A 25,607-nucleotide genomic window follows, 5' to 3' on the forward strand; every position below is an offset into this window, starting at 1 on the left:
TTCTTGTCTCTACCCAAATTTAACTTCAAACAATGTTGTATTTGTGGTACTCATTAGAAATAATGGATTGTGGAAAAAGTATTTGCCACCTTATAGATTTCTTTTTTTTTTTGTTCTATAATGAAACAATTAAATGTTTTGGGCGTAAGTTTGTTTACTACTTTGTTTGAAAAAACACTTTATTTATTGAGGCAAGCATTAGAATTAAGTTGATCAAGTTAAGTTCATCTTTCTTATAAACCTATATATATGCTTTACTGTGAATAATTACAACAATTCCAAACTGAAAGTGCAATTTGTCCATCTCACAAGTTGAAAACACATTTAATAGAGAGGATTTGCTGATCCCTAGTTGTTCTGGTTCTCGCTTTAGGAATACAGTTTGGACCATTGGATAGATAGTCTAAGAACCGTGTTACAAACAGTCTATAATATAAAACAGACCGTTTGTAATAAAATACAGTACGTGATTAAACTATAGGATATACACATCCTGATATGCATATCCTGTTGCCTACTTTATGCAGCAATCTTCAAAGCATTCTCCAATGGTCACTGGAGATTTAAATAATTAGACACAACTAATTTGTATTCTGGTGGACATCGTTCTTAATGTGTTATGTAGCACATGTGGAGAGGCAAAGATTCTCAGCTTGTTGACTTCCTTAGGGAATTGTTGTGATATCTATAGTTTTTTGTAAGCCAGTTAATAAAAATCAGGATTTAGAGGATTATTTTTTCTGAACATCTGAATAGGCCCAGTTTGGTTAAGGATCTCATAATTAAACAAGCTGGTGGACCTAAAGCTATTTGTCTCTAATTTTTGTTCGTTCACATCCTCCTACCACCTTGCAGTGTTCATCAACCGTGCACATATTACTAAAAGCATCATTGCAGGATGAAAATGTTTTTCTAGGTGAATTTTTACTCATATTGATCTACCAATAAATAAATGTACCTATGTGATCTGCAAATGTAAGGAGGTGGGGATTCCTTCAGGTTGGTGAACAGCAGTTTGTTTTGGAACCGATGAGGACTCGGCAGGCTTGAAGTGAAAACATTTTCTTGTTTTTACTGTGTAATATGTTTCAAGTGAGTGAACTTTCAATCTTTCAAGTGGATTTCCTGTTTTAACTGGATAAGCTTCTCACCTACCTCCTGATGAAATCTGTTTTTACAATGATTTTATGAATGACGTCCCCCACTTCTGCATTGTTTTTCTGGAACATTGTGTGACATCCTTTTAAGTACTGCACAACCTTAATTAATGTGTGATAAGACACATAAAAAATTAAAGGTTGACGCTCTCCAACTCACGACCTGCTTAGTTTTCCCTGCTTCCACAAGAACACGTGATATTTGACCATGCAGAATTGAACGTGCCAGGCTTATTTTACATCTATTTGTGTATATGTAAATGGAGGCGTATTGAGGGAGGAGTCTGATATTCCCCCGTGCACCTGCTGATTCCACAATGATCAAAATATTCAAAGGAATTGTGCTTGAATCCATGTGTACGAACAGCTGCATGCATGTTTTTTTTATTGTATCGTTTATTGTGAAACAATGTCTTATAAAAATTGTAATTTATTGTTGCCACATAAGTTTATTAATGGTAAATAAAAACAAAACTGACAGTATGATTGGAAATGTAATTTTTGCTTTTTTCTCCATTGTTTGTTCTATGAGAAAATCAATAATTATTAATATATTTGAAAATATGAATAAATTTAGCTAATGTGTGCAGATTAGTGATATAAATCATACTTTTTAAGTAAGTGCTTTCCAGAATAAGGGTTTATTCTTCAAATGTGAGTGTTTGTCAGGAACTATGTTTGTGGTGCTATGAATGATGTGATTTGCAGTCACAACCATACAGTAAAAAATAAGTTATAGTGTTTTTGTTATTAACTTTAGTGCACTTAAAATGTTTTTGTAGAAAATCCATGCAACTCTTTATACACGATTCGCCAGGTTTGCACACATTCAAGGTGATTGAAATGCTGTAAATTTTCCTTAACATTATTCTATATTTATTACATATGCTTATTGTTATTACTGGAGATAGATGTTTATATACAGTTTACATGAAAGATTTATTTAGAATTACCTCTTATTCTCTCCTCCACAGAGAACAGCCCTTCATTAGTCATTTTATGTAGGCAATTCAATTTGACTTCAAGCCTGCAGTGCATCACACTGATATTTCACCTCTTCCCTCCACAGGTTACATTCAGAGCAGAAGACGGCAAGCCAATGGCCATCTGCCAGGTGAACGTGGAGCCAACGCCCCACGTTGTGGACCAGACTTTCCGACTTTACCACCCTGAACTTTGTTTCCTGAAAAAGGCCATCCGCCTGCCGCCGTGGGAAGGCTCAACAGGTTGCTAGGCTTCTTTCAAACAACCTCCCGTCATCGATCTTTCCCTAAGCCACAACGTTCCTTTGTGCTGCACTGAATATATATTATATAGATATAGCTATATAATAGATCTACTGGACATAAATGTGTTTTTTTAATTTCAGTCACAGAGGTAATGTAATTTACATTATAGCGGTACCTGGGGAACCAAGGCTGGGGATGGAAATGAGAAGATTGAAAAGTCCATGATGATAATCTAATTCCTGGGACGTGTTCTTATAAATGCTGATTAGATGCGCCATCTAACTGTGGCCTTTTCTTGTAAGTATTAACATTTTCTTTGTTTTCCTTGTTTGTGTGTCAACCAGCCGAAGACCCAAATTCCTGCCCTCATATTTCTGTGCACTGCAGTGACCCTAATATCATCTGCCAGACGAGGATGCTGGTGAGACGACATTACTTTCCTGCATGTTTCTGTTCTGACCACAAGTAACCCACAGTAGCCTTTGCTGATTGCTACACTAGTGATAAAAGAGGTAGAAAGCATTTTCTTGCAATTCCCGAGGCATGAGTTTTTATCCATGCTTCCACCGGGACATCATGCCATACTGGAGACACATGTCATTGCTTTCTTAGTCATTTTACGTCTCCACTTTAACATGTTTTTCGTAATTGCTGTTCTTGTTTAGGTTCCTGGAGAGCCTCAGGATGTGTACTTAAAAGTACCAGGGAGTCCCAGTCCGCACATAAAGATGTTCTTTGTCATGGTTTTCACGTATGTATTGTTTGCTGCCCACGCAGATTGCATACGGTGAATACAAACACAACTTAGCCTGAAGGAGTGTCCATTTTTAACTAATTGAAATGTTGATATAGGCTTGAACAAGTTGTTTCACTAACCGAGTGGTACCTCTTTGTGAGAGAATGGACCTGAATGAGGAATATTACAGAATTCATAATCTGTTCTACACTGAACCTCAATAAGACATACAATGTCTTGCAAAACTATTGAACATTTGTTTTGCATTTTCTCACATGAAAGCCACACACCTTGATGTATATTATTTGTTTTTGTTGTTGTTGTTGTGGGTTTGAGAAAGAAGAAATGGTTTTAAATATATATTTCTCCTGGACCTGTTCCTTTTTGCTCACTATGCTGTTTATTTAATATTCCCGTATAAACTTTTGAGGATTTCAGAGAACAGCTGACGTTAAGTTATGAATATATGGACCCTGTTAACACATCCAGTGTCTTCTGAAAGCAATCGATTGCACTTTCATTTAGGAGTAACTAATTAATTCTAGCATGGCCTTTTTTTTCAAAGCTTAATTAAAAAAAATATTATGTGTTCCATTTTCACCACTTCCGAATTATGTGCTATTTTATGTTGGTTGCAACAGAAACATTTAAAGAAATATAAATTGTTAAAAACTGAAGGCATCTGGATGCAATTGCAAGGCATTTTAGGTGTCTTCCTGCTTTTCACCAGTTTCTATATCTGAAGATATGTCAGACTTAGTTCTGACATTATTCATTAATCAACTGTGTATTTAATATATTAAGCCTTGGTGATTTAAAATAGCATGATTATTCAGAGATTAGATCTGTTTTTTCCTCCAAAATGGTGTAACCAATGATACAGCCTGTAGATGCCATTTTTAAATCTAGATGCATCATTTTGTCCAGAAGCTACCAGCAGTGTTCACAAACTTGCAGGCAGTTTTTATTTCACTCCATAAGAGTGGCTCAGCTGGTAAAGCAAGCTAGTGGCGAAGTCCCCAGCATTTCCTTTCCATGCGCAGAAGTGTCCTTGGGTAAGACACTGAACCCCAAGTTGGTCCTAATGGCAGGTGCACACTTCTCATGCCAGCTTTCTCATCTGCCTCTGTGACTTTGTGAGAAAAAGAGGGAAAAGAGTGCCAATAAGTATAAATCCCTTGAAACACTTTAAGCCACTACTTAAACTAAGTGCTTTTCATTTTTCATCAAAGCTATACATATAGTTGAATGGAGAATGGCAGTATTTGCAATATATGTCATGTCTAAGACATCAAATATTAAACTTATTATCCACTACTTTCAGTAGTTAACATTGTGGTGTGAGTTTGGAACAATTAAAAGAAAGTGTGACTGGAAAACCCCAAATGCTCTTTTGTGTGTGCATCTGTTTACCATCTGAAGATATCACTTCATTTCATCAGCAGCTCCAAATGTTACTGATGTTCCATGAGCCCTTGAAAACTCACACTGCCTTATTTCTATTGCAAATATCCCCAAAGGCTTCTCGAGTGCAGTTTTCTCAGAGCAGAACCGAGTAGGTGACTACATTGCCTCCCACTCTCACAGCCAGCTAGTGCTCCTGAGACTCTGTTCCCTTCATCTCAGCTCTGATTGGCGATGATGTTTGTGCTTATTAAAATGCTCACTGAGCTGTTGATCAGCTCTTATGATTTCCAAACTCAAGCTGCACCTGCCGCATCTCCGGGGGAGCCTTAATTGTTCTCGACTGTGTGTGTTTCTTGTTTTTTCTTTGTTGACAGTGATAAGTGGAAGGCGGCGCCCTCTCAGATCTGGCAGGTTTACGTGCATTTTCTGGAGCGGGTGGACGTCAGCTGCGTGACTGGCCAGAGAACCTGTCAATCACTGGTTCTGAGGGGAAAACAGGCCGTTCGCAAGATCAAATGTTTCTTGTCACACCCCAAAGAAATTGAGGTACGCTGTTTTAATTTGTAAAGAAGTAAAGTGAATTTATTGTGTCTTGATTTTAGCTGATAATTACAAAATGTGTTGTGGGTGACTTGGCTGCTATTAACTCAAACTAAGTTAAATTGACTATAAATTAATAAATTAGGTTTAGGAAAGTCGGAAATAGAGATTCCGATACTCTATTTTGTGTTATGATTTGATACATTCAATGTATATTATACAGAAAAAAGGAGTTTTAATTTAATTTTTAGTTTAGTTCTTATCTTAGTGTTGCAACTAATTACAAAAAATACATAATTACTGTCAGCGTTCAGTTGTATTATTATTTGCCATTTTAATATTTACATAATGGGCCCCAAAGTGGTAATTTTGTGTTTATATTAACATCATATGAAAGCTGCTAAATCTGTATAAAGACGGCTGAAACTAGGGAGGCTGGTGAAAGCACAAAGCATGACTGCAGTGTAAAACAGACTGGTGCTCTGAAATCTTTAACTTTATTGATGTGTAAATGTTTGTAAAATGGTCTGAAGAGCTGCAAAAACTAGCAATAAACTCCCGCCACAACAAGCTTTTCTGCCGTGAACAAATATTAATTATTCATGAGCAAAGGTGTATTCGTGTTTGTACATTAAAGATTGAGAAAAGTCACACAAGATGATTTCAATAAAGTAGTAGTTTCTTATTTTAGTCCAAGAAAGCCCTGAAATTTGATGGTGAAATGTTTTAAGCTATTTTTAACAGCTCTTATTGGAAATTAGCATCTCTAGCATGTACATATTGTTTTGAACTGTAAATGTTTCTACCTTGTGTCAAAGTCTGTCAACATTTTCCTGACATGTCCAGACTTTATGTGCCACATGACAGACAGAAGTTAAACATTCAAAACAATAAAATGAAGCCACTTCCTTTTGGGGGTTTGTTTTGCTGTTGCTGTTTAACTGAGATTTCACATGAGTTATTCTTACTTTCACACTTACAAATAACATTTGCCACTATACATTTTTTACATGGAGTAAATAACAAAAATCTGTCTTGTATTTATTTTTGACTTTAAAATAACTCCAAAGAAGGAGATATTTTAAAACATATTGGGTAAAAGTCAGCCATGTCTGGATCAACGACTTCAGTCTGATATCTGGTCCAAGAATGACGATATCTGTATCTTATTTGATACAGATATTGGAGCAGATTGTCCTCATCTCTTATCATCAAGCCTCTATTCAGTATCCAAATTTTCCGTGAGCTTTCTAACCTTGATGTGTGTCACAGTCATGTTTTGTTGCCAATTGGCGATCTGGTGCATACATAATATTTCTCTCTCTGCTCCAGTGGATGGCAACAGCTCTGTTATTGGCTGCATCAGCCTGTCTGGAGAAGGTTAGTTGCTCTGGCTTTGCCATGTGCCAGTTACTTGTCGAATAGGTTTTGGTTCCCTTGGGTCTAATTTAGGAGTTATCTAATTAGCTTAGAATGTGACTTTTTGGACAAATTATCCAAAGCCATTCATTTAAAACCACTAGAAATAGAATTTTCCATTTTGGAGAATGATTTTGCTCTGTTCCCTGATATTTCTTTAAGCAAAAGAAAGCAAATGGTTTGGACTATTTGACATTAAATGACTAATGAAATGAAGTGAACTAATTTGTCAGTATTTTGTACCTCACAACACAACTTGAACCTTGAAATGGTTAGAAAATAATACGCTCACTTGCTGAAGTTGATGTGCTCACTTCAGCATTTTTATTCTATAATTGTTGGGCAAGAAAGTAGCTGAATCAATTTCTACACTATCAGCGTAAAATTATTTCACACAATGCATGTTGAAAAAGATGACAAGGAAGGATTAGTCTGCAGTTGCAACAATTCAATACGCCATCTTAAAAGGATAGTAGATCATTTTTGAAGTGATCTGCAGTTAAAAAGTTGTAAAGTTACAGTCATACCCGCAGTAGATAATTTTCATGGCATTTTTACTTGTAAACTGAGAATAGCTGGTCACTGAGGCTAAAGCTACAGTTTCTATAAAAACTGCACATAATTCTTGGCTATTTTACCCTTTTTATTGCATTTCCAAACTGTTCATGAGAGACAAAATGTGGATTTTTTTAATATCAAAGTAAAAACTGATTTATACAAAAATAACAATTAAAAAGACATTTGACATAAAATAACTGATTGCACATATATTCACCCCCTTCAAGTCAGTATTTAGTAGAGGCATCTTTGCCTTGTTCAGTTAGGCGTGCTCATCTGGATGCTGCGGTTTTACTCAATTTTTCTTTGCAAAACTGTTCAAGCTGTCAGGGGATTAGCTGCAACATTTCAAGTTCTGCCACAAATTCTATGTTGTTTTGAGGTCGGGCTTTGACTGGGCCACTCCAGAACCTCCACCTTGTTGTCTTCAAACCATTTCTATGTAGCTTTATCTGGATTCATCAAATTATTTCCCTGCTGGAAGATAAATGTTTCCAAGGCTGTAAGTTCACATGGAGATAGAAAAAATTGTCCTCCAGAATTTCCTGATATTTTGCTGCATTTATTTTAGCTTCTACCTTAACTAGCCTTCCAGGGCCGACAGCCGAGAAGCAGCATGATGCTGCCACTACCATGCTTCACAGTGGGAATGCCATGTTTGTGGTGATGTGCAGTGTTTGGTGTCTTACATACAGTCTCGTCTGATGGGCAAAAAAAAATTTATTTTGGTCTCATCAGACTAAAAGCCTTTCTTCCTCTTGACCATGGAGTCTCCCACATGCTTTTTGGTAAACTTTAGTCAAGCCTTGAGCTGAGTTTTCTTCAACAGTGGCTTTCTCACTGAGACTTTAAAATAAAGCTTGAATATGAGCACATTGCACATTTCTCTGTAGGTCATTCCAAGCAAAAAGGCTCTCGGCTTAGATTTGTTACCGAGATTTGTCACTGCCCCCACGTGATCTCCATTCCACTCATTGTGACTACAACCACCAGTTGACTGACAGCAAAGGGTTCTTTTGTCATTTTTTCTCAAAAAGCCACATTTTGTTGATCGTGACTGATTTGTAAAAGCAATACAAGGGTTAAACATCCAAGAGGATGAGAACTTTTTATAGATACTGTACTAGAAAGTCTGAAAGGGGCAAAGATGGAAGCTGTCTTCTATGGCCTAACACAACTCTAATCTTAAAAACATCACAGCAGTTTGTACAAACACTATTTTATATAGCTTTTATATTTTGCATATATATATATATATATTTCCATTGGGCAGTCATTTACATAGAAGCTGGTAATTATCTACATGGAAAATACAAGTAGGAGGCTATGTGCCACCAATGGTCTTCCTTTGTGAAACGTGGTTTTCTCTGGTGGAGAAAATGCATTACAATAGTATTACAACATTTTTTCTTTCTTCTTGATTTTTACATTGACTTACTTTTCTTTACTTTTCTGTACATCTTCCATTCTTTGTGTTGAAAACTGTTGAGGTCCCTGTTTTTCGTACTGCCTTCTACCTCCATTTTGTAGCAATCATTGGGATCTGGATAATTGTGAATTCTACTGCCAGTAAGATATTAACTGTTTCTACCATTATAACAGAAGCTCAAGTCAAAAATAGTTAAGTAAATCTCTTTTTACTACTACTCCCACAGAAAGGACTACAGCCACTGGTCGATGGGAGACCTTGGTGATAGAAAACTTGACTTCAAGTAGATGCTTTGCAATAAACTAAATCTACTTGTGGAAGATTGGCTCAGCAGTAATTAGGAAAAGTGGAAAACACATACACAGAATACCTTTATTTCTTAGTTTGAAAAAGACCTCTTTCGGACAGTTCTTTTACATTTTTTTCAATTGGATCCACTAACTGAGTTCACACTCAGTTAGTGGATCCAAAATTATGGGACTGCATTTAGTTATATAAACTGTGATTTGCAACAGTTTAACTTGGAGAACAAAGTGGTGTGTCCTTTCTGCCACCTGCTCTCATAAGCTATTCTGTCACTCTGCATGTTATCCAAAGAACATTTTGCACACAAGCACCACTGGACCAACATTTCAGTTATTATGAGTTATTTGTGCTTAGATGCATTGCTAAAAAATCTGAAAATGTCACAGGTCCTTTAATTTCTGAACATCATTCCTCTTTATGTTTGCTGTCTGTGCCTCTGTGTTGATTGGGAAAAGCCAGCTGAAACTAAACAGCTGAAACCTTAAATATCAAATGGGAAGCTGTGAGCTTTTCTCCTGCCAGATTTCTTTCAGAATGAGGGATTTCTGTTTTTCCTAGTGCACATCCAAAAATGATTTTCTGCTAATTGTTCTTCGAGCAGCACAAAGCAGCACGGAGCAGAGGAATAACAACGGTTTCCTTTGCAATAACCCCTCGGTTCAGATTCAAGTCATTATCAAGAATGAAGTGTGTACTGACAGCGTGTGTCATTTCAATTTAGGTTTGTCTCCATTTTGCAATGATGTCAGATAAAAAAAAAAAAAGACTTGGTTATTTGAAGACATAGAAATGTGCTCTGTGCACAGCATATTGCCCTTTATTTTCAATAGATGTTTTCTTCTTCATATCTGATAGCTAGAGCAGCCAGACAGCTTCTCAGTCAGAGTTATTTCATAATACTTACCCATATTCAAAGAAGGGGATGATGGACTGTCACGGTTTTCCTGCGCGCTCACTGTACGACCCAAACATGTTTACCCTGTAGAAATAGGGTACCGTCTGAGAAAGTGACAGATGTATTTTTCAAAGAGTTCACCGTATGCATCAGTGGCAGCTTTGATCTGGCTCTCAGCAGGTTTGGCTGACTGTGGAATGCACTGAAGGAGTCTTACAAAACAGGATAAAGCTCAGCTTCAGAGAATAGCTTTGCTTTTCTCCGAGCAGATTGAAAAACAGCTGCACAGTAGAGCTCAATCTCACATCCTTGTGTATGTCACTTTTTTCTCCTGTGCTTTCTCTGGATTCATTGTCTGTTCTCTTCTCTTTACCTTTTTCGCCACATCTTACTTTTCTCTGGCCCACTCTCAGTAAACTGGGCACCTTCTTTATTTCCCTCTGACTCTTTTAAACTCCCTGTCTTATTAACCCTGTCCCTTTCCGCCCCTTCGTCTTTGTCCTGTCACACTCTTTCTGTCACTTGTTCAATGGCTCTGCTTACCTTCATTGTGTTGTCGCCGTTCTCATAACCTAATCACCAGCATCTCATCACCTCGCTGCCAGGTGCAATCAACCTTTCCCGCCCTCACCTCCCCTGCAGGTGGACCCGGCCGGTGTGTTTGTTTTGCCTCCTGCCGCTGTGCAGGAGCTCCAGCTAAGGGTTCAGCCATGGCAGGCTGGCAGCCGCTTCCTGTATGTGAACGCTGTGGACGTGGATCAGCAAAGGCTGGTCGCCGCCTGGCTCCTGTGTCTCAGTGTCCACCGTCCTGTACTGTCAAAGGTGAGAGGATCTTTCTCTGAACTTCTCTGAAAAGAAATTCTGTGTCTAGATTTTTTCTTTTATCTAAACGTTTTAAGAAATGTTGAGGACCGAAATTGTTGGTCAAATGTGGCAAAATTACAAGAAATAAAGGCTTGAAATGATGTACTACAGTATGGTTAGGTGAGGGTAAGAGTTAGGGTACGGTGTATAACTGGTTACCCCAGTTATTATATTACACTTTGTCAAATGCGTGCCAATTTTAAAAAAAAACTTTTTTGCAATATTAACTTTTTTTTTAAAGCCTGACAGCTATGCAGCAGGGGGGATGGGCTTCTCTCTCGCCCCTCTTTGCTTTTATTCCAGTGTAAGTTTTGTTTGTATTTGGTTATCTTAATTTTATATTCCATATTTACGTTCAACATTGTCATCCATTTGCTTTGACACCACTAATTACTGACTACCTACAGCACAGGTTGTCTGCGCATCCTTAAAATGTCTTAAATTTGTGTCTAAAATAAAGGTCTTAAAATGTCTTGAATTCATTTAAAAAATCTTAGTTGGTCTTTAACTTGTTAATCATAATTCTTACTATTTACTGTAGTTTTTTTCTCACTGTGCTTTGAGTTTCATGCAAACATCTTCATTGCATTCTGTGAGTCAAAGCAGTAGAAGGTAGCAATCTGCTAATATAGCAAATATAGCTTGAAAGCTAGGTTTTTTTTTATGTCTATCATGAATAAGTGAAAATTTATCAGCAGTTGGCTGAATGATGTTCTTTTTTGTCAATGACTGACTTCTGCTGCCAACACAGGGGAGGTTGAGTATAGAAAAACGTTTCTGGAACTATGGCTGTGAAGAACCATATGTGATCAGAGAAGCAGAAAGCCAGATTCAGAATTTTTGCTACACTTGATTGTAATGCAGCAAGTTCCCCCAACCATCCCTTATAGTAACAGTTTTAATTTAACATGATTCAAGATAGCATTAAAATTTTATTTAAAAAGTCTTAAGTTTTATTTGGTGAAACCTTCAGATATACTGTGACAGTTTTCTTTCCTATTTTCTCAGATATTAAATTAATGCCAAAACATCATTTCCAGATTTTTTGTAGCCCATAAACCATGTTGGGACTTTTGATTGTTGCTCATTTTTTATAATTTCAATTTAATCTTCGTAATTTAGGAACTTCAACTATTTCTTGTGCAGTTCAAATTTTTCCAAAGGTTACTGCTGTTTCTTGTGTTGTTGTTTTTTTACCTGGGTTTTGATACAATAGCTAACCATACTTTGCAAAGCAAGTCAGTGACAAGCAAGTGCACCATAAACTGTTTGTGTGTGGATGTGTGCAGGCATTCGAAGTGTCTGTCCCAGCTGGTAATGGGCGTGGCAGCTCCAGAAAAATTACGTACACCAACCCTTACACCAGCACACGGACATTCCTGCTCCGCTCCGACCATCCTGACCTGCTCCAGTTCAGAGAGGATCAGTTCCAGGTGAGATAAAGCAGGAGGCAATACAGTTCTCTCCACTTCATTAAGACTCAAATCAATACTTTGATTAACGCCTTGACCAAAGCTTGTCAGGTGTCCTCCACAGATAGTTTCTCTAGATTAAAGGATTAATCTTGTTAACACAGTGTGAATAATTTCTGTGTTGTTGATGATCCATGACATGTGTTCGCAGAAAGTGAAACATCAATCCTTTTTCCCCACCAGACGTCAAGCCATTAAGTTTTGTGACAAATTCTTGATTAATATAAACTGTAACAGAGGCACGTCTGAGCTGTAAAAGAGCTAAAAGTGATGGTTTATTGGAGCCTCAAGCTGGATTCACCTCTTTACTCATGACCCGGCTCTCGTTCAACACCGCTCATTGTATATTATATTGTATATCTATCTGCACAAAATTAATCTAGTTAAAACCTTGAGAAAGGTTTAACCTACGTATTGATTATACAAAAAAAAATGCTTTAAACATTCACTGCTAAATAAATAAAACAACATCCCCCACACCTATTGACACCCTGGGAAAGATGTGTAATCAGCCTTAAAATAAATGAATCTTTTGTTGGAGAAGTGGTAATATTGCACTTGGTAAAATCAGGAATCCAAGCTTTGATTTGAGTGTATTGATTTAATTAGGAGGGGGAAATTCATTATAAAACCTAATAGTTTTCTCCGATTCTCCAGTGCCACACTTTTTTGGAATTTTCACTATTTTATTTCTTCGAAAGGACTGCACTTAATCGTCCCCTAAAACGTTTTTAGAAAGTTAAAGCCAACACATTGATGGATCTATGGCTTTTTGTATTTGCACATTATTTTCCAGAAAAGTTAATCCAGTGTCCTGGGTCCTTGAGAAGATGACGTCTCTCTTTCTTTAGTTTACCACAGATTTTGTTTCAATAGGACGTATATCTGATAACTGAGATGGCTTTGAACGAAGGTTCATTTTGTGTCAGATAAACCACTTCTGTTAATTTTGTTGGGTCCTTATTTTGTTTTTATAGGCAGAATAATAATAATACTTTTTCTCGGTTTAAAGCAACAGGTGACAATACTTTTATGTGAAACATTGATAAGGTTCTCAGTTGCTTCAAAAGTGCAGAATGCTCATAGTATCACAAGATTATTCCCCATAGCTAAGAGTATGGCACATTCTTTATCTTTTGTTCCAGTTAAAGTAGCAAACATCATGGGTCTGTGTTTGTAGTGGCAGGACATTAACAGATTTTCTGTGGTCATTCCCAAAACAACCAGTAAGGATTGTATGTTTTATCTAATGGTTGTAGCATGTCCTTGGTAAATCTATTATATCATCTTTTGTTGCAGTTTTTACTAGTAAGCTTTTTTTTTACTTCACTTACCATCCTCCCTCTTTGGTCCTCTTCCAGTTTCAATTGATTCAACCTTTTAAAATATGTGCAGCCTTTTGGATGTAATTTCTTTCTAAATGAAGATCATTTTATATCTTTACGACTTGAATGATGTTTCAGATCAAAATATATTTTTAAGTGGTCTACTTCAAATGTTAAGTATAAAACATTGTATGAATATCAGTAGGGATGTCTAGTAGTAGACACCCTTATTAGTAGACAAATATGTTTTGTTTTATTTTGCAAAAACAAAAAATGTTTCCCAACTTAATCAGTGTACTCAAACTAAAGATTTTTTCAGTCTGACATTTGTATCAAAAGATTTAATTTGTGTAAAATTTGTTACACATCTTTAAAAGGAATGCCATTAATTTCAAAGAGTTTTGCAGATATGTACATATATCTTTGGCAGTGAATAAGATTGTATTGATTTCAACACATTTGTTGTCTGGGCCTCAGCTGCGACAAGTGTTGTGCTCGTTTGTTTTCAGATCACATGGAGGGGAATATTACAAAGCCTTTCTTTACGTTGCTTTGTTGTCGTGTGGTCAGCTGCAGCCTCCTGCTGATTTATTCCCTCATCAAAACAAAATAAAATAAAAAAAAAACTGTTAGGTTGATGCCGTCATTTCCTTATCATTTGCTTATTTGACAAAATAGCAAAACAAGCGAGACAAACACAACATGTGAGACGCAATAGGAGCCAGTTTGCACATAAACACTGAAGGAGTCTTGCTGGGTTTGGCCCGAAGACGGTGCATCGTTATAAATGAGGTGGGCAGAGTGAAAAGCAGCCTCTGTTTTTCCCACCTCCCTGGTGAATCTCCAGGTATCTCATGAAGGATCTGCTGTCCCTGTTGCCTCAAGCAAAGGAGAAGGTTGTCTTTTCTGTTTTATATGACAGCTTCAGAGAAACTGCAAATAACATAAGGTTTTAAGGAAAGTAATTGCTCTGTAAATTTCACATTTTGATTATTTTATTTCTTTTCTGAGGTTATGTAAATGAAAAACGGGTAATGGCTGATAGAAATACCGTGAGAATATCAACAAAAAGATTAAATTATGACCTTGTAGGCTATGAGCCCCGACAACAAAAACATCAGCACTTTCTCCCTTTAATTAGTGAGAACAATGAAAATTGCAGGCTGTGTGGACAAAACTGGTAATTTATACAAAAAAGGTAAGGACGGCAGTGTCGGGAAGTTATAACAACAGAGGAGCGATGCTACTTTGTCTCTCCTTTCAAACATTGTTCATAAAAATAAGAAAACTGTTGGAAAAAGCAGTTCAGCTGTTTTTTGTAATAGAAATGGCTAATTTAACGACTGCACATAAAGCTGTGTCTGTGCAGCATCATGTCCCATTTAACAGATTTTAAACCTTATCCTGGGCTTTTGTATAAGCTGATCTTTTTTTTGTGACTATTTCAATCAAGATGGTGGTCTCAGTTCAGTATATAACATGCAGCCTGTACATTCTGGCCAGTTTTTCCTTATTGGGCTCTCTGGGTCTTATTTGCTTCACATCGTTGGTAAATTCACAGCCACAGATTCATGGCATCGAGCTCAAAGCTGCTGTCATTATCGAACACAGATATACTGGAACAGACCCCTGTAATATAAACAGAGCAGTATGAAACCAATTGGAATGCCTCATTATGAAGAGAGAACTCACAAGCCAAAACAGTATGCTCATTTACAAGCTTTTCTTTTGTAAACCCCAGCAAACTAAACATACACATTCCTGGTTTGAAGTTTACAGACTGTACATCCAGCATTAATATTATATTGTTAGGATTTAAGAACTGTTTTGTTTTTTTTTTGACTGATTTTTGAACTCAATAATTGGATTCACAAGTCTCAATTTATTGTGGCTTTTCTCTTTATGCCGTGTCAAGATTATACACACCGTACAAACACAACCTCATTTAATTTTTGTATAAATGTCCCATGCAGATAACCCATGTGCTTTTTGTGGACACCTTTTTTTTTTTTCTCCTGATCCAAGTCATCTTGGCATTTTCAGATACAGAGTCCTAATCTGACAGTTAAACTTTAATAAAATCAATATAATATGTACGCACAAAGCCTCAGTAGCTTTAAAGTGCAGTAACATAACACTACGTTTCATCAGTGTTGCGTTCTACTCACCAGTGTTTATAAATGCTGCAGGTTCTCTGCCTGTCGTGACAGTGACAGACGTCTCAGCTGGTGTTTGTGGAGGATAACTTTAGTCCGTCGTTCCAACATGCGATTAGCTTTGTTAAGAAAGCAGCTGCAACCTTCTGAGAGCACTTTACCTAACATGGCCATCAATTTTTCATTTGTTTCTGAAGCTCTATCTGACTCGACACATACAGTTGGGTTTTTGCTGAAGAGCTTCTCTGATATGACTTGTTTATTATTTGAATTGTGTCACATTTTAATTCAGTTCCAGTTAAGCGATCTGCAGTATCTTTGTAAAGGGTGAAGTACACTGAATCTGATCTGATGATTCAAATTGATTCAGGACATCTGTATTTTCTACATATACTGACCCATTCGATAAATCAGAATAAATGGGCAAGCCCATTTACTTCAGAAACTTTATCACTAAGTGAAACATTACATAGACGAATCAAACACAGATGGAGTTTTTGGAAGCCATTACTTTTTAATTATGATTTTCCACTTACAAAAACCATGACATGTAAAATTAGAATATTAAACCAATAAAAATGCATTTTATATTACAGAAATGGGAGTGGATGAAAAATACGTTTAATATCTGCTTAAAGGTTGTTATCTTCAAAAGGTACTTTTAATCTGACAAACAGGCCTTATCAGAGCTTATATTGTTTAAAACAAAAAAGAACCAGACAGTAAAGGGGATGTGTTTGCTTTGTTCACTGTGTTCAGATTGGCGGTGGAGAGAGTTACACGATCGGATTGCGATTCGCTCCCAGCCAGAGTTCGGGCTCGGCGGAGATCCTGGTTTACGTCAATAACTCGGAGGAGAAAACCGAGGAAACATTCTGCGTCAAAGTCAACTATTCTTGAGCATCGGTCTGAAAATGCTGCTTGTATTTGAGTGATATTTTATCGCTCAGTCTAGTTTTATAAAACATGTGTTGATGAATAGTTTTTTTTGTATTACTTGTGTCATTTTGTGCAGTTGAGTGCTGCGGCCATACTAACACCAAATGAAAAATAAAATAAAATTACAAGAATAAAATTAGAATATTACGAGAGTAAACTCGTACAAGTATAAAATCATAATGTTATGAGAATAAAGTCAAAATAATACAAGAATAAAGTTGTACTAATATGAAAATATTTATAATTTTTATTCATTATTTAACCTGTATTTCAACATTTTGACTTTATTCTTGTACAACTTTATTCATATAATATGACTTTATTCCTGTAATTTTATTTTCTTTGCATAGCCCTAATTATTTGTTGCAATTTTGTACTTTGTAAATTAATAATTTTAGCTGCTGACTCAATTAGTTTGTTTGTAGCCCAACAAAAGATGAACCCTAGCATAAACCTAGATGGCACCCTGCTCACAATTTACTGTAGCTGCTGAGGCTGATTCCCAGTTGTGAGCCATCCACGGAAATGTCCAGCAAATGTTTGACAGTTCAAACCAGCCGAATGCAACATGGGGGTGAAAGCAGTAACATTTCATTCGCTCTAATTACCCAGTGAGCCCACTTGAATGCCACTCGATGGTTGGGTTTTCATCTAAGACAAGCCGGCGGTTCGACCTTCACGTCTCCCCACTTTTTAAACAACTTATTCTCATCACCGGTGTTATTAGAAACCCTGCCGTAATGAGGTATGATTTTATTTAGCAAGGCGCACATCTCTACACAGCGCTCTCATTAACACAAGCACCCTTTTAAGCCCTCCACGCTCTCCCGCTGCTTGCTGCGCTCCGTGTTTCCCCGGTTTGAGGAGCTGGGAGACAGAGAAAGAGAAGGCCATGCATATTGTGTTATATAACTCAAGAGTTACACAATTCCTCCTCCTCACCCGCTACCACCACCGCCGCCGCGCCCCACGCTCTCCCTCCCCTGCTCGCTTTCAGTCTCATTAGAATGCAGGCTGCAAAATAAGCCTCGGCACAGCAGCAGCAGAGACAAATAAAACAAAGATAGTCACTAAGCCGGGTTCATCGTATGGATGCCTTATTGTCTTTAGATGTTTCGCGTCAACGTGAAAATAGGCGGATAAAGTTTTATTTACTTTGTCGTTTATACTTTTGAACATTCTGTTGCAATGTTTACAATATTCTGGCCAGTTGTGCTCATCTTCATATAACGTCTTAATGCTTTATGTGTAGGTTATTTACTGTTCACGACGTCATTTCTTGCATATCCCCATTTCAGAAAAACGTTCTTCTTAACTCAACAGCAATATGTGTAAATTAAGTCAGCTTCCTTTAAGATACATGCAGACAAGAAACACACTTTCTCTTAGTCCTATTCTTGGGCAAATGTAATAAAACTCAAGACCACTAGAAGGTCACATATATGGAACCTTAAACATAACAGTTGTGTACTTAAATATTATTCTATCAGTGACATCAAAGCAGTTTTTATTAGTGTATTGCCAAATTACGTTAATGTACAAAGACGTAAAATAAATGACATTTTAAGAAGTACTTATCAAAGGCAGACAGCTATTTATTTATATTTTAAGTTTATTTTGGGGTTTTGTTTGTACCTTCTGGCACAACCAGCCCTTTGTGAACATTAATGATCTTGATATGGCTTAACATGAAAATGAGTTTGACGCCTCATTAAATATCAGCACATGACGCATTTCAAAATGTCTTTGGCAGGTTTTGAAGTGACATACGTTTAACCTAAAGTATACAAAACCTTCAACAGATTCAACAGTCATTTATTAAACATTCATCAAATGGGGAAAAAGAAAGTCTGAATAACTGAGTCCATCTTTGTGTACATTTTATAAGCGGAGAGCCAGATGTTTATCTCATTTTTACAGTTTAACTCTTGAGATTTTCAAAAGACTACCATCTTCTCCAAAGCCAGAATGTTCCAAAGCAAAGGTTGAAGGCTGGTGCCCAAAGTCGGTCATGGAGGGCCGGCATCCTGCATGTTTTAGTTCTCTCCCTGGTGGTAGTAACAACCTCCTTAGCAGGTCAATGTTCTTCTTAGACCTTCTAATGAGCCATCATTTGATCCAGGTGTGTTAAACCAGGGAGACAACTAAGACATGCAGGATGCCGGCCCTTCAGGAACGACTTTGGGCACCACTGCTCTGAACAATAAAACAGAGACTTTACTGCATGCCGTTCACCCTTCCTGTAATCTGCTGAAAGTCTCACTCTTGCATTCTGAATGAACCACAGACATGTAGAACACAGGTGTTTACATTTCACTACAGTGAAAATGGCAACCTCTGCGTTTGATTTTACTCAACATCTGCCTCATAGAACACAGGTGTGTGCAAGTCTTCTACATGGCGAAATCACTAAGTAGAAAAGGAATGGGTTTTTTGTGTGTGTTTCTGTCAGTCTGGATACTGTTCATAACATCTGCATCACTGAAACTGAGGTTTTGTCTGACAAAGGACTGTCAAATTATCATATTGTAAGTCTTGTTCCACTGCTTCTGTGTACAGGAGATTTTCAGCTCCCCCTCTTCCCATCTCGGTTGAGTAACCCACAGTATCTCTGATGGGGAATGTGCTGTTGTTTTGTCCAGGCTACTCTCTGCCTTGTGTGAAGCTCTTGCCTGTTGTGGTTGGAATATGTGGACTTTGCAGCAGTCCTGAGTGGGAGCCGAACGGTTGTTCTCCCAGCGAGGGGCAGAGTTGTTCTGACACCTTATTAGGGGTGCCAGTCCAGTTGTTGTCGGTTCCTCCTGAAGAAGCGCTGACATCCACCACCACAGCTCTCATCGTCTGCTCACCTTGTTAGGGCGGTTAGACGGGACCTGTCTAGTTGTCCGTCGGAGAGGCTGCCTTGATATTTGCTTCCCCATGTCGGGGGCTTATTAGAGGAAATCCACGACTACACGTTGCAATCTGTGTTTACGATCATCTTTTTTGTATGCAGCGGTGCCCAACCGGAGCCTTGCAAGTGGGTACATGTCTCTGAAAGCACACAGCAACATCTCAGTGTATCAAAGAGCTTCACAACTGAAGGAATATGCAACCTAGCAACCAGCCCTCCTCCTCATGTACAGTACGCCGCTGGTTTGGATTGTCAATGCGGCCGAGAGGAGATTTAATTAATGCTGCTGTGAAACACTTGAAACTTGAAGGACACATCGCAGCTTATAAGGAGTTCTGACATTTTTTGTCACTGACAAGTTTGAAGGAACATTCACAGCTCCGATGAAGTGTGAGAAGGAGCTGTTAATAAACTGCAATTCATTTACCTTGTTACCCGTCTCAGCAGGATCCTCTCTATCAGCCACCACTGATCTGGATGAGGCAGCGCCGCTGTTTCTGTCACTTTATTTAGCATCAAAATTGATCTCAGTAGATGGCAGCCTTACACACACACACACACGCACACAGAAGATTCGCATTTCTTATCTAACCATCTTTCCTCTGAGGAAGTAAAAAATTAGAAAGGGAGGAATTATTTCTATTCTGACATTATGACAACAGAGACGTATAAGCAGTAATCTTCTTACCTCTGTTTTGTCCTTCATTTTGTTTCCTCCTTGAATACAAAGTTGCTTTTTTTTTTACCTAATTGTGGATTATGCATCTCAGTGATTCTTGTTCTGCATTTTGTACAAAATGTTATGTTTTTTCTTTTTTTTTTTTCTTTTGTCGCACTTAAATGTTTCAGATTGTCAAATCAACTTTTGATATCAAATAAAGATCACCTGAGTAAATACAAAACGCAAAATGTTTCATTTTTCACTTATTAGATTAAAAAAAGCTGACCTTGAGCCAGTTGAAAAACGTTTTACTCCTATTAAATCATCCATTTACCCATGATTCACAACATATTTATTTCTGCCAAAACCACAGAATCAAGAAATCACTTCAATGACAACATGAAGTACAAGAAGATATATATACAAGCAAACACATTGTTTCCTTATCTCAACTATTTCCATAACTGAATAGAAAACAAGTAATTGACATTTACACCACAAGACTGAAATGACATTGAAATGTAGTGATTTAAACCATTAACTGTGTAGTTAAATAAAATGAATGCCACATTTTTCAGATGTTTAAGAAGAATATTTGAAATCCATTTATCCTTCACTGTTCCTGTGATAAAGGAAGGATAGATTTGAAGGATATCAAGAGTTTTTTTAAGGCACTCCAATTAAAAAATGAGTGCCTTAAAAAACTATTTAAGGCAGTCCTTAAATAGTTTTTTAAGGAGTGCCTTATTATTATTACATTCTATCACATATCCAACACAATTACCTATAAAGAAGTCTGTTTGCATGTAACTACCATAAAATAGTTTTACTTCTAGCTTGGGTCTGTGAGAGTTAATTGCAGGTTTTATTTTAATGTTATGAAAATAAATTCAGCATAATGCTGCTTAGATTAGTGTTTTTTGCTCCAGTTTCTTTGCCCTGTTGATTTAAAATGAATCCTAGTTTCTTTTCCTTGATTTAACTTTTTGGCTCGTTTATAAAATGCTTAAGGTATTTGCGAATCACAAACAGTAGTGGCCCTAAATGTCCAGGTTTTACCACAAAATTACATAGCAATTTAAATATTAGATTTTTAAAATCAAATTCTTCACTAGCAGGAAACGTGTGTGTGTAGGGACTACCAGAAACCACACCTGATATGAAATGATGTTTGGATTATTGATTCACTATGACCGCAGAGTTCATGATGATTTGTGTTGCATGTTTACTTTGTATTTTCATACTAATGAAGTGAATTTAAAAAAAAACAAACAAAAACACGTCTGTTTTCACTTTCTATGCTTTATGTGTTTGGTTTTGCTGTTGTAACATCTATAACCTTTATCATCTACAAAACATTGTCCAGGTGAGTAACAAGGCACTTTAAGGTAACCCACTGAATTTAATTATGAATCCCAGAGGAGGTATTTAAATCGATTTTGTCTCTACTGCAGATACATTTTCAGAGCTGATACAGTAAAATCTGATCTGTATGTCATGCTGTGGTCTGTTTTTTTGTGGTTCCATTGCATTATTTCATCCTGCTCTGATGTTTGGTCCCTCTAAGCGACCTCCTTCATTTATGTTTCATTTACGTCGAGCAAATATCTGGCTTGCTCTTGGCTTTGATGTATCAAACAAACCTCCAACATTTGATGCATCAGTGAAACTGACGGCTCATTGAGCTGGTTGAGGGTTGGCTGTTGCAGCAGAGCAAACGTCACTCTGAAAATACAAACCAGTCATTCACAGCTGAGTACTCTACAACAACTGGGAGGGATTTACATTCCAGTACAATCATGACGCCCGATACATCGGTGCCAGTCATACATATTGATGCTGGCACAATAAGCAGCAAACTTTAGACACCATTAGATGGAAGCAGATGCTTTTGAAGCTGTACTTTTGGCTGAACTTTCTTTGGGCTGCTGCAGCGCCTCCTGCTGCGACAGTGCAGTGGGACTCATGGAGGGCATTGGAAAATGAATTTTCTTCACACAGTTCATTCGTGGGCAGGCTGCTCACTGCCCAGTGGGTCCAAGGGTCCGTCTCTGCAGACATTAGAGGTCTCCATTACATGGAAGCCATTAAAACTGCTCCCCAGGGTGCGTCGATATCCTAGTGAAATTGTGGTAATAATTTATGTTTCTATATTTCTATTCTCACTCCACAATGAAGGAATGACCTAAAGTAGTGGATTTCATAGTTTTGTTCAGAGTAAATTGTAATGCAAGGACATGAAAGGATTGATTGTCTTCAATTGAAGACAAGGAAATATTGTTAGGAATGTTGTAGAAAAACGCCAACCTCAAGAATGAGCTAGTGGTCTGTGCAGTGACAATTTTATGAACCTGTAAATCATCGTTATATTCGCATTGGAGAGCTGATGATTATTTAGCCAGTAAACAGAGGAAGGAGGTGGTACGGCACAAAAAGTCTTCCTAGGTTTTAACACATTTGTAACAAAACATGAAAACTATGTCCGGTCACATTAACCGCTCCACAGAGTGAAACTAAAACGTAAAAATCAATGACGTTTCTAACCCTTCCTTCTTCCTCTCTTATTAACTTTGATCAAGGTTATAAAGTAAGACTAATCTGAAAGTGCAAATTAAGTCAAGTTGAAAAAGGAAAGGTTGACGGAGGTGAGCAGGACCGAAAGCTGTGGCAGGAAGATTGATTTTTCCCTCCCCTTTGCCTTTAAGGCCATAGTTCTGTTGGAGAGTAAAAACATCTATTACCAGCTGATTGCTTTGGATGCTGGAAAACATAATTCATGTGGCCATAAAATGTGGCCCATGTTATGATAAACCAATATAACTGTGGGGACCAGCACTCCTTTAAAGATTTTATGACTGACACAATTATGTAAAGTGCATAATGATGAGGTTTTAAAGACGATGCGTATTTCGGCTGCAGAGGTTTAAATATGCACATCTCCATACATGTATTCAGACACAGTTTGGTGCACTGCTGCGGCAGCAAGTCTGAAAAGGGTAGGAAGAATTAGATTCATTAGGTTCTTCTGAGATGAAAATATGCTCTTTGTAATTTTACTTTTTGGGAGTTGCAATGTAAAAGATCAACAGTTACTGAGTTTTTACAATTTTAACATCAGGGAAACTGAATTGTTAGAGCTCCTACTGGACAACATATGTTCTCCCAAAGTCAATTTCTTTTAACATGGGAAAAATGTCTTGTTATAAGTGAAACACTTTTTCATCAATGTTAAAGAGTTATTTACTTAAAACAAGCTCCTACATGTTGCTGAAAAGTTGCTTGTTGTTGATAAGTTTCGTCTTATTTCAAGTGTACCAAGACATTTTCGCTAGAAATTATAGCAATGGTTCTTTGTAAGATTTTATGGCTTCGAAATGCAATGTCCAGTTTTAGACTATGCATTCAGAATTTGATACTATCTTATTGGCACATGATTTGAAAAATGTAAAGATTTAACAGAAATTGATTCAGTTATAAAAAATAAGTCCATTAAATTTGTGAAAAAAAAATCTTGCAGAAGATTTTTTAAAGGGCTTTTAGGCTTTGTTTGTGTATTCTGGAATTGTTTCAGCTCTTAACATACGTACCCTGAACTACAGTAAGTCAAGCTCAGTAGTCAAAGACTAACAAGGACACAGCTATTTATAAAAATTCAACAGGAGTAAAGACAAAGACTCATGTTTACTTAAAAAAATAAATGAGCTACAGTCATCAATTTACAGTCGAGTTGTGCCAATGTTTTTAACGAGCACTGTACATTTAATGATTTGCTATGAAAGTAAAGCTTTAATAAGGCAGCCAAGTCCACAAGTGACGACTTGACTGAAGCACAAACACACAGAAATTCAGATAGTGGCATAAATTTGCAGCTGAAATAAACCCCTGCCGTGACACATCCCATGTTTGCTCTTTTTGCGAAGTGTCACGAAGTAAATAAAACCCCTTGCAGACATAAAAAAAGAAGAAGCTTTCTTGTAATGGTAATGCACTGCTACTTTTTAGTTCATGAATTTTAAACATTTTAAATGTCAGACAATAATTGTTGCATGTACCAATGTGCGGCCTCCCTACTGAGTCACCGCTTGGTAACCCCATTTTGGCAAAAGGTCTCGGAAAGTGTTCCCTCTGTTTTTTCTACATTTTCCGTCTCTCATTTTTGTGGATTTTGCTAACTTCTGAAATATGCTTTGTTGCTCATTTTCCTTTGATACTTAATGAAGTCTTCCCGAAGCCAAAGTATTTATGTTTGTTTATTGACTTTGTGCATTTAAAATTAGCTAGGCTAAAGCTAGCAGAATGCATCACTTTCTCTGCAACCTTTTTTCCTAACAATCAAGAGGAAGGGTTTTTGTCCCCGTTTTATGCTTTTAAATTAAAGTAATTTGTAGGTTTGAAAACTCAGTAGCTGTAACATTCAATAAAATACCAGACCATTTTTGAGAAATGTAACATGATTGTGTCTCACTTAGCTCATTTCCACATACCAAAGTATCGGTTTTTTTGGAAAGAAAGGGATATTTTGTTCCGGCTGGAGTTTCTGTGAGGTAACATTTGTTTCTGTAGATAATGGTAAAAACAGGTTTCCCAGAACCGCATAAAAATAAGCATACTTGACCTCATTGTTTGATGTTTAATCTGAATAATTTGGTCAGTAAGGTTTACCAGAATTCTTTATACTTCCTATATGCCTCAATGATACAAAAAATATATATATCTTGCTCTCATGACAATCAATACATTTAGCTGGGGTTTGGTACAACTGTGTAAAATGAATCAAACATTTTGGATCTCCTTCCACAAGCTTCTCACACATTGGTTTGCTCAGTTTTGGCCCATTCTTCCAATGAGACCTGCTATAATTGAGTCAGGTTTGCAGGCTGCCTCACTCACAGAAACAGCTCTACCTATAAATCAGGTCTTTTCGTAAAGGCCACTCCAAAGTATTGACTTTGTTGTCAATTAATCACTTTGTAACTAATTTGGCTGCTTGCTCTGGCATCACTATTCATTCAATTGAATGTGTTTTTCAAACCATTTCAAAGCCAAATGTCTTTATTTTCGCCTGATAATATTTTGTTTGATAATGTGAAGCAGGTAAGGGTGAAAAATATCTAAAACGGAAGGAATTTGTTAGCTGGCTAATAGTTTTGCACAGCACTGTACAGAAAACCCACAGGGAGAAACGTGGGTGTATTTACCCAAGGGACCGACTCACGGAGGCTGGAGGTGTCGAGGACGAAACAACAACATTGCAATTTCTTGAAAAACTTTCCGCCCCGTTGAGTTCAGGTGTTTTGCATGCAGCAGTTGTTAATTGAACTTAAGATGAATGCTGAAATCAGTCTGCAATCCTTCTCATCACTCGTGCAACTGAAGCAACCAGCAAATATGGATAGATTTGTAAAGTATCAATTGTGCAGATGCGTCCATTCCATTGTCGGAAACCAGAGCACACGTAAAGAAGAAAAGACATTTACAGGAAAGGCGAGGTTCTTTCAACCTTCCACTTTTCCTTGCTGGGACGTCTCCACATAACTCATCCTGTGGCATAATAATGTTTCCGCAGCTTTTACTGTGATGGCAGTTCTGAGAGCCCATAAACAATCTAAACTATAAACGTA

General features: G+C 37.3%; 1 protein-coding gene across 1 annotated transcript in view; it reads left to right on the top strand.

Moving 5' to 3' along the window:
- nphp4 (nephrocystin 4) overlaps positions 1–16,650 on the top strand; it is a 174,259-nt gene extending 157,609 nt beyond the window's left edge. The window contains exons 23-29 of the mRNA XM_014473925.2: positions 2,227–2,383; positions 2,731–2,807; positions 3,052–3,137; positions 4,904–5,075; positions 10,319–10,498; positions 11,830–11,973; positions 16,253–16,650. Coding sequence (XP_014329411.1) covers positions 2,227–2,383; positions 2,731–2,807; positions 3,052–3,137; positions 4,904–5,075; positions 10,319–10,498; positions 11,830–11,973; positions 16,253–16,393 — 957 coding nt within the window. The 3' untranslated portion in view covers positions 16,394–16,650. The remainder of the gene's footprint in view (positions 1–2,226; positions 2,384–2,730; positions 2,808–3,051; positions 3,138–4,903; positions 5,076–10,318; positions 10,499–11,829; positions 11,974–16,252) is intronic.
- The last annotated feature ends 8,957 nt before the right edge of the window (positions 16,651–25,607 follow it).

This window comes from Xiphophorus maculatus, chromosome 1, assembly GCF_002775205.1.
Source record: "Xiphophorus maculatus strain JP 163 A chromosome 1, X_maculatus-5.0-male, whole genome shotgun sequence".
In the NCBI taxonomy this organism is placed as follows: domain Eukaryota; kingdom Metazoa; phylum Chordata; class Actinopteri; order Cyprinodontiformes; family Poeciliidae; genus Xiphophorus; species Xiphophorus maculatus.